Here is an 11,918-nt window from a genome sequence, read left to right as displayed (position 1 = left end):
TTGTAAAGGGCAGGATCCGGCCGGGGTGGTTTTTGCATGCGTTGGGGCCAGGGAAGCAAAGGGCTAAAGCTGCAAATGTGTTGGGTTTTTTTTAAACTGATTTCAGGGCAGGGCTTTGTGCCAGGGCACCTGAGGACAAGCGTTTCCTTGGCAGGTCCCCAAGCCCTTGCTCACACCCTGGGGACCCCTGATTCTGCGTCTCCGGAGTGGCCCCCGAAGGGCCACGGGCTTGTTTGGGTCTCAGTTTAAAGGAATGATGGTTAAACAAAGCCCTTGCTGCTCTTCAACCTCATGAGCTGCCACTTCGTCGGCTCTGTCCTGGTGCTGTAAATGGGATCCTCAGAGCTGGGGGGGGATTTCTCTTAGAGTGAAACCTGTGGGAGAGGCGAGCAGGACTCCCAAAACCCCTGCAAATAAACCCAAAAGCATGGCTGGAGTGGCTTAGCTGAAATCAGGCCACCAAAGCCCTCTCGGGGGCTGATGGCAATAGTTAAACCCGGCATTTTCTGCTGGAAAAACAGGATGTGGGGAAGGTCCTGGAGCCCCATGGTGCAGGGGAGCCCCCCTTGGGACTCCCCCCCCCCCCCCCCTCCCCGCTCCCCGGTGCCCAACTTTGCTTTTTCCTCTTTCGAGCTGGATTTTAAGTTGATTTTGTTTGTTTTATCCGGGGACCGAGGGGAAGCTCCGGTTTCGCACCTCGGGGCAGGAGGAGGGGACGGGCGAGGGGCTCTGCGGGGCTGCACCCGGGGCCGGGGCGGGACCGGGGCGGGGAGCGGCGGCCCCGCGGGGCGGTGAAAAGGAGCGGCGGGACGGGACGGGACCGGAGCTCCGCCGCCGCCCGCCATGAGGGCAGCGCTCGCCCCCGGCGTCCGCCTGCTCCGCGCCCTGCCCCGGGACAGCCGGTGAGCGGGGGCCGGGGAGGGCTCACCGGGGCGGGGATGGGGTATGGGACCACGGGGTCCGGTGCTGGACACCGGGACCGGCACCGGAATAGGGACCGAGCTGGGGACCGGCTCTGGACCACGGGACTGGCTCCGGGATGGGGACCAGCCCTGGACACCGGTGCCGGGCTGGCGACCGGCTCTGGACCATGGGACTGGTACTGGGCTGGGGAATGGTACCAGTACCGTGCTGGGAACCGGCCCTGGACGGAGGGACCAGCAATGGGGTAGGGACTGGCATCGGGACAGGGGCTGACTCTGGATAAAGGGACTGGTACCAGTACTGGGCTGGGGACTGGACTGAGACTAAGGGACTGGTGCCTTAGTGGTGACCAGCCCTGGACCAGGAGACAGGCACTGGGCTGGGGACTGGTACCAGGCTGGGGACTGGCCCTGGACCAAGGGACTGTTACCAGGCTGGGGATTGGTACCAGTACTGGGCTGGGGACTGGACCTAGACCAAGGGACTGGTGCCAGGATAGGAACTGGCACTGGGTTAGGGACTTGCCTTGCATCAATGGACTCGTACCAGGCTGGGGACTGGTACTAGTACTGGGCTGGGTAGTGGACCTAAAGCAAGGGACTGGCGCTGGGATAGGGACTGGCACTGGACCAGGAGACAGGCACTGGGCTGGGGACTGGCCCTGGACCAAGGGACCGGCACTGGGATAGGGACTGGGACTGGTAGAAGGCTGGGAACCAGCTCTGGACTGAGGGACCAGCACTGGATAGGGACTGGCACCGGGATGGGGACCGACCCGTCTGGACCAGGTGTGACTCACCTGGGGACCGACCCAGGACTGGCCCTGCACCCGGGGTCACTGGCCCAGGGCCCACCATCCCCCCGGGCACCGGCCCCACTGTGAGAGCGGATCCAGAGCAGCACCGGCGCCGAGCCCTGGGGGTTTCAGTATGGCCCAGGGGATGGGGGGGCACCGAGCCCCGCCTGGAGCAGTGCAGGAGGGATGCAAGGGGGACTCCAAGGTGGGCCGTGGTGCCTGCCGAGCCCCCAGCTGTCCCTCCACTTGTGCCAGGCCCTCGTCCTCAAAATCCAGCGGGATGTGGCCGGCGCAGAGCTCCTACTCCTTTCCCTCCCTCCTGGGAAGGTGACAAGCCCACAGCCTGGTTGATTTTATTTACTACATCTTTTGTTTTTGAAGCCTGTTGCCAAACAACCCATGTGTTTCCATCAGCTGTAATTTTTTTCCTCTGCCACAACACGAAGGGCAAAAAAAAAGACCAGAACAAGTGTCTGGCTGAGCCGGGTACAGCACGTGAAGTTTTTCTGCCCCTTCCTCTCTGCAGCCTCTCTGCTTCTCTAGGATCAGCCCCATAGGGATTTTTTTGAGGGGGGTTGTGTGTGTATTTATATTTTTGGGTGGAAACCAGCAATTTTTCCAGCTGTGGTACGGTTGCGGAGCCAGCACCCTGGAGGAGAGTGCTGCCCTGGATTTGAAGGGTGTCTGTAATCGCTGCAGTTTCATGAAGAAGTGAAACTGCGAAGCGGAGCAGAACAGGCTAAAACTGAAAAAAAAAAAAAGGCTTCCCCCCCAAAGTTGGAGCAACCCCGTGACCTCTCTATGCCGCAGTCACCCCGACCGCTCGTATCCTCTGCGCTGCCATAAAACCCTTTGCAACCCCCACCTCAATGTGGGATGGGGCCCCTTGGAGATGCTCACCCTGCTCTAGAGGGTGCTGGAACCTATTTGGGATTCTCCAGGCTTCATCCATCAGCTTTGCTGGGAGCAGCATCCCCGTCCCTGAGTGCAGATCTTGTTTTCTCCCTCTTTTCCTGCATTTAATTGAAGCAAAAGGGATAAAAAGTTGCTATTTGGTGGAGGAACTGGAGCGGGTATTGCTCAGGGCATTTCCTCCCCCCCCTTTTTTTTTCCAGCTTGTTTTTAATTAACGCCAGGAGTACGATGAATCAGCTGCGATCTTGCGCCCTGTTTCAACCCATGATGCCAGGAAGGCGCTTGCTCACTCCACAGTTTGCCGGGACTGTGGCTCGAGGAAGGGGAAACACTGATTTGTGCTCCCCGCAAATCTCAGCTTATCTTTTTAAACTGCATCCTTGGCTGTTTTAGGGGTCTGAGCCAGTTCAGCTCACCGATCTGGCAGAATCATCCCTCTTTGCTGCCGAGGGGTTGTTTTGCTGGGGAAACAAGCAGAAACAACCCCATTTTCCCTCTTCCCATGTATTTCTAAGACCCCACAGGTTAAAGAGTGCCAGAGCTGCACGTGTGCCTCCAAAATTCGCAATGAATTGGATTCAACCCAGCCTGGTGGCGGCTCTCATCCCCCTTGCCTGATATTTTTCTCCAAAAAGCATGAATTTTGGGAGGGGGAAAGGAGAGCACGGCTAACGCTGAGGCTGGAGGTATCCGAGCCATCCCCGCCAAGCTGGGCTTTGCCTTCTGGGATGGTGACAGTCCACCCATCCCCGTCCCCATCCCCATCCTTGTCCCACCAAACCTGACCCCTCCCCGTTCGCTTTATCCGCAGGTATCGGGGGCTGACGCTGGTGCTGACCTTCCTCTGCTACACCAGCTACCACCTCTCCCGAAAACCCATCAGCATCGTCAAGGTTAGCTCCACCCTCGCCCCAACCACAGAGAGGGGACACGGGGGGTACTCAAGCATCCCGATTTCTCCTATTCTCTCTCCCCACAGAGCCAGCTGCACCCCAATTGCTCAGCTTTGGGCCCAAACCCCCACAACAACTCCAACAGCAGCACGTGGTGCAGCTGGGCGCCCTTCGGTAAGGCTGAGCTCCCCCCCAGTCACCCCCAAAACTCCCCTCATGGCAGCTGAGGCGGGCTCCCCGCCATGCCCTAAGCCCGGTCGTGGCCGGAGGTTTTGGCAGGGGGTTGGCTGCTCATTAGGCACCCGGAGGTAATTAAGCAGCGTGCGTCTGCCCTGTGCCCCCAGGCCAAAGGGCAGCAGCGGGTGGTGAAATCGGGGCCGGGATGGGAGCGGGTCCCAATGCTGATGGCACCTGGCCACGCTCCGAGAACCCCGCCCCAGGGAGGAGGGTTTTGGGGACGGGGGACGAGGACGAGCCAGTGGCCATGGGGAGGGAAAACAAGATGGGGACCTGTCTGACATGGCCCTAATATTTCTTTTCCAGATGGGGACAACTACAAGGAGCTTTTCGGGGCGCTGGATAATGCCTTCCTGGTGGCCTATGCCATCGGGATGTTTATCAGGTACCCAGGTCCTTTACACCCCTTTTTCTCCGCGCACCAGTTTGCACCAGTCCGCCAGGAAACTGGTTTCCATCGGGATGGTGTTGTGCTAACGGGAAAGCAGTGGGGTGCTGGGATCTGCTCGGGATTTGGGCACCAGCTCGGTGCAATAACACCCATGGGTGGCCTCACCCATGACAGCTCCTGTCCACGCTCTTCCCTCTCTCTGCAGCGGCATTTTTGGGGAGCGTCTCCCCCTGCGCTATTACCTGTCAGGGGGGATGGTGGTAAGCGGGCTCTTCACCGCACTCTTTGGCCTCGGCTACTTCTGGGACATCCACGTCCTCTGGTACTTCATCATCATGCAGGTATGTCCGTGCTGGAGGATGCCCAGGCTCTGGATTTTACCGCCGCGGCGGCCCCATCCTGGTTTTCCAGTGACTGTTGGGGATGGGGGTGGCCCAGTTTCTGAGTGGCAGAACACCGGGCATTTCCACTCCCCGCAAAACTTGGTCGCGTGTGGCGTGGGTGCCAAAACCACTGGGCATGCCCGTCTTGCCGAGCAGGGCGGGCAGCCCATTTGGCAACACCAGCCACTCCCACTTTAGCCATGGGAACAATGCAAGCAGCACTGGGATTGCCCCAGCAGACAAAAAATACCCCAAACTGAGTGTTTTCTTGACAGCTTTGGGGTGGGGGTGACAATTTTCGAGCCCGGCTACCCAAAATAGCACAGGGGCTGCACTCCAGGGATTGAACCGGCGCTTGCTGGGTGCCGACGCTGCCGCATGACGCTGCCCATCTCTTGCCAGGTCTGCAACGGGCTGGTGCAGACAACCGGCTGGCCCTCGGTCGTGGCGTGCGTCGGGAACTGGTTCGGGAAGGGAAAGTGAGTGTTTCTCCGGCCTCTCCCATGCTGGTCCTGGTCCCTGTTGGCCTTGGCAGCCGCCCCAGCAATGCTGACCCCGGCTCTGTCCCCACCAGGAGAGGTTTGATCATGGGTATCTGGAACTCGCACACCTCCGTCGGCAACATCTTAGGGTCGCTTATCGCCGGTGTCTGGGTTTCCTCCGCCTGGGGCCTGTCCTTCATCGTGCCTGGCATCATCATCGGCGCCATGGGCATCATCTGCTTCTTCTTCCTCGTGGAGTGTGAGTGGCATGATCCGGGCTGCAGCAGATGCCTGCCGTAATGCCAAGACCAGCGGGACCACAGTTTTTTTCCTTACCTGTTTCCAAGCATTTTTGGCAACCCCAAATCCTTATTCCTAGCTTGTAGCAAGCAGGGACGTGGACCCAAGCACCACAGTGATGCTTTGGGGTCACCCAGGCAGGCTCAGCCCCTGTGCCGCTCGTCCCTCCAAGCCTGTTTTTCTAGGAAACATTTGGGAAGCCCTTTGGGGTTTTTCCGGGGTGTTTCGCTGCTGGGAAGTGGGTACCCAGAGATGCAGCCCAGCACCGGGGTGTTCCCAGCCCCACATTTCTCCCCTGTGGCGTGAGATGCTGCAGGGAGAGCAGGTGGAGCAGGGCTGATCCAGGCTCTCACAGAATCTTGTTTCTCCCTGCAGACCCTGAGGACGTTGGCTGCAGTCCACCTCTGCATCACGTGAGTCGCATCAGTTCCCAACGGGCTTTTCCTGGGCTGGTTGGTCACTCAGTTTACAGCGAAACAACCGGGACGTCAGGTCATAACGTCAGAAATTAGAGTGATGTTCAGTTAGCAGAGGATGCTCGTTGCTGTTCCGGTGTGGGTCGCATCCCGGCAGCAAACCCAATGTTTCGGTCCCCTTCCAGCAATGACAGCCACGTCTCCTATCTTTGGCTTGCTCTTAGATGGCCTCTGACGAGGAGGACGCTGGAGGGGTGACCTCCAACGAGAAGGATCCTGAAGCAATCACCCCCAATGAGGGGCCGCTCAGCATCTCAGGCCAGAGCAGCGCAGATCACTCCAACAGCCCCAAGGAGCCAGCCGAGGAGCCCGAAGCCATCAGCTTCCTCGGGGCCCTCCGGATACCCGTGAGTGTCAGGATGTCCCTTGCATGGATGGAGGAAAGAGCAAAGCTCACCCCACCAATGGGGCGCCCACAGGGCAGAAAACTGGGGAGAAAAACCACCATCCAGAGGAGGCTGGGAGAATGAGCCTCCTCTGACGTCTCCTCCTCTCCTCCCAGGGCGTGGTGGAGTTCTCCCTTTGCCTGCTTTTTGCCAAGCTGGTGAGCTACACCTTTCTCTACTGGCTGCCCCTCTATATCGTGAACGTTGGTGAGTTTTTGGGGATGGTGAGGTGGGAGCAAGCCTGGCGAGGGGAGCGCCTCCTCATCCCTCCCCTCTCCCTCACAGCTCACTTCGGTGCCAAGGAAGCCGGGGACCTGTCGACCCTCTTTGATGTCGGGGGCATTTTAGGTTTGTTGCATACCTGGGTGGAGGGGGCAGATCGGGGACAATCTGGGGGCAATCCTGGCCTTGATGGAAAGTCCCCTCCACAGGAGCGCTTTCTTTGCTCCACACCATCTCTTTCCCTGGAGCACCGTAGCGAGGTTTTTTCAGCATCCGTAGCACTCAGCAGGCAGCAAACAACCCTCGCTTTTATTTCAGCAACCAGGCGACCAGCGCAACACATTTCCTTGGGTCTCGCTTGCTCAAGCTCTCCTTTTTCATAGATAAATAATGTGTTTTGCAAGTGTGGAAGAGACCAGAGCTACGTACAGGTGTAGGGAAACCATCCGCAGGGAGAGCATGGTGTGGATAAATCAAAGCTCTTCACTTTGATATTACTGTATTTAACCTTGTGGGCATCTTGCTGAAAAGATGGGGGTGAAAGAGCATCATCCAGTTGGATTCTGGGTTAAGCCAGGGTGAAGCTTTGCTGCTGGGGCAGTGTGACCGATACCCGCGATTCCTTCTCGCAGGGGGGATCTTTGCCGGCCTCATCTCTGACTACACTGGTGGCAGAGCCACCACGTGCTGCGCGATGCTGGTTGTTGCTGCTCCCATGGTGCGTCATCACACGGGGGGAAAAAAAGCCTGGTCACAAGGGTTTCCTCTCCTCCGGCTCCTTTGAGTCACGGCTGTCTTCCTCTTCCCAAGCACCCAGGATGAGCTGGTCATGCGCTCGGCTGAGACAGGAGCTGGGATTGATCCACGCGCCCATACGTTCCCGGGGTGGATGTCCAGATCTGGGGGCTGGGAGGGAATCACATAGCCCTTGACAGTTTAAAAAAAAAACCTTTAGGGGTAGTTTTTTCCTCCCTCCTTCCATAACCCCATTCTGTCTTAAAGCCTTGGGGATTCCACTGAGCCAGTCCAGCTTTCATCCTTTTGCTTTGCATCCCGAAAGCCCCTGTGCCGACGGCCTCATGCTCCGCCAGTGCTTGGCTGGGACATCCTTCCCAAGCACCTGCACAAAGCTCATTTGGCTTTGCTGCCACAAAAACGCAGCTAATTAGCTGTAATCCAAGCCTGGCTGGCTCTGGGTCGCAAGCCTCTCCCCTCCAAAGAAGCTGGCGCATGCTGAGAAGCGGAGAGGCCGCATCACGTCCGCGTCCCTTGATAGCACCAGCAGGGCAAATTACCGTCTGGCTTCAGCCGGCGGGGAGGCGTGCAAGCCTCGCCAAGCCATAAATCGCAGCAGCACCTCTGTTTGCCAGCTGCCAGGTATTTCATCTGGCAGGCAGACAGCGGGACGTGGAGCCAAGGGTGTGCTTGGCTCCACGGCTGGTGCTTTCCTCCTCAAAGGCTGCGTAGAGGGCGGGGTCTGCGAAGCTTGGCACCAGCGATAATTCAGGTCCCCACCTTCTCCGTCCTGTCCTCGGGGTGCTCCTGCAAGGAAAACAGCTGGAATAGCCATAACTGGTTCATCTCGTGTCTCTTTTCCAGCTGTTCCTGTATAACCATGTCGGCCAGAAAGGCATCGGCACATCAATAGGTAAGGAGCTCCTTGGCACAGCCAGCCCCCATCACCGAAGGGGCAAGGGGAGATGCTGCGGATACTTTATTTCTCCTCTTGATCAGGGCTCCCAGGCTGGGATCTGGGGGACGGAATGCTGGATAAGCGTTCACTGCCCGTGGGGTGGGATCTCTGTGGGAAACCAGAGACCGACGCACGGGACAGCGATGCCCACACGCAGGCCAGGGACGATGGACCCAACGTCCTTAAAGATTTCATGCTTTCCCACATACCTCCATGGCTGTCTCTTTCCTCGTAGTGATGCTGATCATCTGCGGCGCTTTGGTTAACGGGCCCTATGCTCTCATCACAACAGCGGTTTCTGCAGATTTGGTAAGAGGTGTGCCTCAGACCTCGCCTCGCTGCCCTCGCACACCCAAAGGCTGCTCCCTCGTTCCCAGAGGGTTGTTTGCTGGGCTTTTTACTTTCCAATGCCTCTGAAGCCAGGCGGAGGAGGGCAGGGCTGTCACACCTCGTGCTGTGGTCGGCACACTCCCTTAAACGCGGCTTTTTTTCCTATTGCTTTTTCACCTTGGCCACATCACTCATTCAGCCCCGCTGCATCTCCCTCTAAGCCCAGAGTGGAAAAATTTGCAGGGAACTCACCAAGGCTTGCTGCCCGCTGTCGGTGATCCTGGTTTTTGCTGTGGCTTGGCTGCAGGCAGCGTCCGAGTTCAGTCTTCCCATCCACGGCGAGGTCTGATGCATGGAAATTCCTGCTGGGGGTGTAAGCACCCTCACGCTCGGACGTGCCAGCTGCAGACCCCGAAGCTGCCTTTCCTCCTTATGTTTTGCTCCTCCGTCCCTACAGGGAACCCACGAGTCTCTCAAAGGAAACGCCAAAGCCCTCTCTACTGTCACGGCCATCATTGATGGCACAGGATCCATAGGTCTGTACAGCTGGGAGATGCCAAGCTCCGATCTCCCCTGGTGCTGTGGCGCCGCGAGGTCCTGACCTCCCCTCCCCTGTGCACAGGGCGTCTCCTAACGTGCCTCATACATCCTTGCAGGTGCTGCACTAGGGCCGCTGCTCGCAGGGCTCATCTCCCCCACTGGCTGGAATAACGTCTTCTACATGTTGATAGCAGCTGACGTCTTGGCTTGCCTGGTAGGTCCTGCCCCGGCAGGAGGTGTTTTGCTACCCTGGATATTCCAGGGCTCCCTTTTAGCTCACCTGTGGAGGGCAGGGATGATCCTCCGGAGACAACTGCAAAGCCCTGTATTGACTCCTGGACCTTTGCCTTCATCCACTTGGCTTTTCCCGACGACCTCCTCCCCACGTGGTTTTAGTTCATGCCATCTTTCCTAGGAAGAGCCTTAAAATTTTCCTCCCAGCAATGGAAACACTCGCGCCGAGGCTGAAGGCTGCAGAGCCATCAGCCCCGCTGCCATCTTCCACCTTTCCTCTTGCAGCTCCTCGCCCGTGTGGTGGTCAAAGAGGTCCGTGGGTGGTATGGCTGCATAGCGAGGAAGAGAGGGTACGTACATACTGCCCCGGGGCAGCCTCCGGTCCCGCGATGCCCAAACACGGCATCGGTGCTGCTCTGGAAAGATGTTTGCTATCCCTTGCTGTCACTGCTGCATCACGTCAGGCTTCGTGAGGCCGCCTGCCCGACGCCTCGCTCCCAAGGGCACAGAGAGACATTTCCACCTCAAGCCAGGGCACCACCTGGGGGATTTTAGCCATCCGCACCTTACAAAACTCTCTCAGTGCTAAACACGACGTCCTTGTGTCTTTGTAGCTCTAGCGTGCAGCTAACAGAGTCAGTGCTGGATGGGAAGTAGCTCAGTGTGAGTATCCCTGCTTGAGCCCTGAGGATTAAATGCAAACACAAGCCTGATTCACCCTGATTTTGAGTTTTGCTTGGCAGGCTCAGCCTAGAAACAGCCGCTCTACTGATAATTTAAGGGCTGGGATGAAGACTTGGGAATCAAAGGATCAAATCATGATGGCCGGGGAAGAGAGAGCATGGACAGGCGGGTGGGCAGCATGTCCTTGTCTCCAGCTGACTTATGAGACCTTAGCCCAGATGCTCAATTAGTAAAACATTGATTAATGCACCTGAAACAGCTGAATTTATAGGCTGACTCACCCACCCATGCTAATGAGCTTGATTACACAGAATGCGGGCTTGCTAATCAAATCTGCAGCCAAATCACTGCAGCAAGGGTGTAAATAATCTCTAAATCAGCACTGGCCCATCTCCGATTGCCACCGAAGCCCTGCCACAAGCACCGAGAGGGAAGGGGCAGCGGCCAGTCCCGTTAGTTGGGGGTGCCAGACCCCGGCTCCCCCGTGAATGTTTGGTCCTTTATGTCTTGTGTTTGCAGGTGAAATACCAATAGCCTGGGCCTTGTGCTGCGGTAAGTGCAGCCCAAATCTCCTTCTCTGGCCGCCGGTGGAGGGCTGTCAGTCTCCACTCTCCTGTGCCGGGGCTGGCTGGGGCAAGGACTGTCCTGGCTGGCTCAGCACCATCCCCATTTGTGCCAAAACCCGGCTGGTTTGTGCTGGGGAAAGCAGCTGACTCACTTTGTGGAAATCCTGCAACGCCTTTGGGGAGTGTGTTGTCTCCGGAGCAGCTTGTGGAGAGGAGGCACGAATGCTGAGGGGTTTTTTTTTGGGGGGGAAACATTTCAGCTTTGGCTGGAGACAAAATGGTGGCCAGATCTTTCTTGCGCCTGCTTCTCCTCCAGGCTTGCACTGCAGATGGGGCTGCGGTTTCCCGGCAGAGCCATTTCCTCTTCCCGTCTCTCTGGCAGCACCCGTCATCAGTCCCAACACCTGCCGAAGGGCGTCCACCACGCTCAGCTGCTTGCTTCTCTCCCTGCAGGTTTAAGGAGTTTTGACGTGCCCCTCCGTGAGCCGAGAGGCCTGGAGGGAAGAAAGAGGCCAGGGCACACCGGGAGCACATTCGTCTCGGCAGAGCCGAGGCACAGCCTCAGGCATGGCCCCATGGGCTTGTTCCGCCACAGTGGGTTTGCTTCGGAGGGAGGCAGTGGCAAGGAGCAGGCTGAGGGCCCGGCTGACTGGTTTTCTGGGCCGATTCTTCACCGTCAGCCATTTTCTTAATAAAAATGTGCAAAACCTGTGTTGCCACTCTGTGCCATTTCCTGGTGACGCTCGGCCAGCTCTGCAGGAACTTGGGCGATGATCATGCCCCTCTTCTTGCTTTTTATTTTTTCCACGTGCAGCCTGCATTTGGTATTTCAGGATATCAGGCTAGGAAGACTGCACCAGATCCCTTATGGCACTGTCTCACCGACAAACCACCGCTCATTCTACATAGAGAACATCCCTGGGCTTTTCACTGAGCCCTAATTAAGCTGGTTTTGCTCCCTGTCTCATCCCACTGCAAAAAAAAAAACCCAAACCAACCAACACAAACCAGCATTTTTCCTGATTAAGATTCCTAATTCGTACCATTTAGCCCCAAAAGAAGGACCCGTAGCCATGCATCGGCCCCCCGTGCCACAGCAGACAGCTGCTCGCATACCATGGCCACTCGCAGTCCAGCGTGGGTGGCCGATGGTCTTTGTTAGACACCTCATAATTAGGAGTAGCCATGTGACAGGTGCCCGGGAGACCCCTGGGGAGGTTAAACGGGTGCCGCTGGCCACATGGCTCCCCTGGGCAGAGGCGAGTCTGGGAGGCTCTGCCAGTGTTACTTGATTAAGGTGGGGGCCAGCTGTGCACTTGGGGGGGGGGCCGACTTTGATGAGCACCCCGGGGCACACGGGATGTTTGCGAGCCGTGGAGGGGGGTTCCCAGCCCGCTCACCGTTGAGGGATTGCGCCTGGGCAGGCTCCGGCTCTTCGCCCAGGGGAGAGCACTGCCAGGGGCTGT

General features: G+C 57.9%; 1 protein-coding gene across 3 annotated transcripts; it reads left to right on the top strand.

The window, feature by feature from the left end:
- Window positions 1-761: 761 nt before the first annotated feature.
- On the top strand, window positions 762-11,163 carry SLC37A2 (solute carrier family 37 member 2). 3 transcript variants are annotated; one of them, XM_064470755.1, is made up of 20 exons: window positions 763-902; window positions 3,447-3,528; window positions 3,615-3,702; window positions 4,072-4,150; window positions 4,362-4,497; window positions 4,942-5,018; window positions 5,114-5,280; window positions 5,697-5,734; window positions 5,962-6,144; window positions 6,300-6,390; window positions 6,469-6,531; window positions 7,038-7,123; window positions 8,005-8,053; window positions 8,334-8,407; window positions 8,886-8,964; window positions 9,085-9,182; window positions 9,488-9,552; window positions 9,817-9,865; window positions 10,406-10,438; window positions 10,906-11,163. In XM_064470755.1, exons 1-18 carry the CDS (start codon window positions 844-846, stop codon window positions 9,857-9,859), a joined length of 1,557 nt encoding a protein of 518 aa, XP_064326825.1. In that variant the 5' UTR covers window positions 763-843; the 3' UTR covers window positions 9,860-9,865; window positions 10,406-10,438; window positions 10,906-11,163. The 3 variants fall into 3 exon arrangements, with proteins under 3 accessions (XP_064326823.1, XP_064326825.1, XP_064326826.1); XM_064470756.1 differs by lacking the exons at window positions 9,817-9,865; window positions 10,406-10,438 and having other exon boundaries at window positions 765-902; XM_064470753.1 differs by lacking the exons at window positions 9,817-9,865; window positions 10,406-10,438; window positions 10,906-11,163 and having other exon boundaries at window positions 762-902; window positions 9,488-9,810.
- Window positions 11,164-11,918: the final 755 nt, after the last annotated feature.

Source organism: Phalacrocorax carbo, chromosome 21 (genome assembly GCF_963921805.1).
Source record: "Phalacrocorax carbo chromosome 21, bPhaCar2.1, whole genome shotgun sequence".
Taxonomy (NCBI): Eukaryota; Metazoa; Chordata; class Aves; order Suliformes; family Phalacrocoracidae; genus Phalacrocorax; species Phalacrocorax carbo.
The sequence above is the reverse complement of the archived record's forward strand: the minus strand, read 5'-3'. Positions and strand labels throughout refer to the sequence as shown.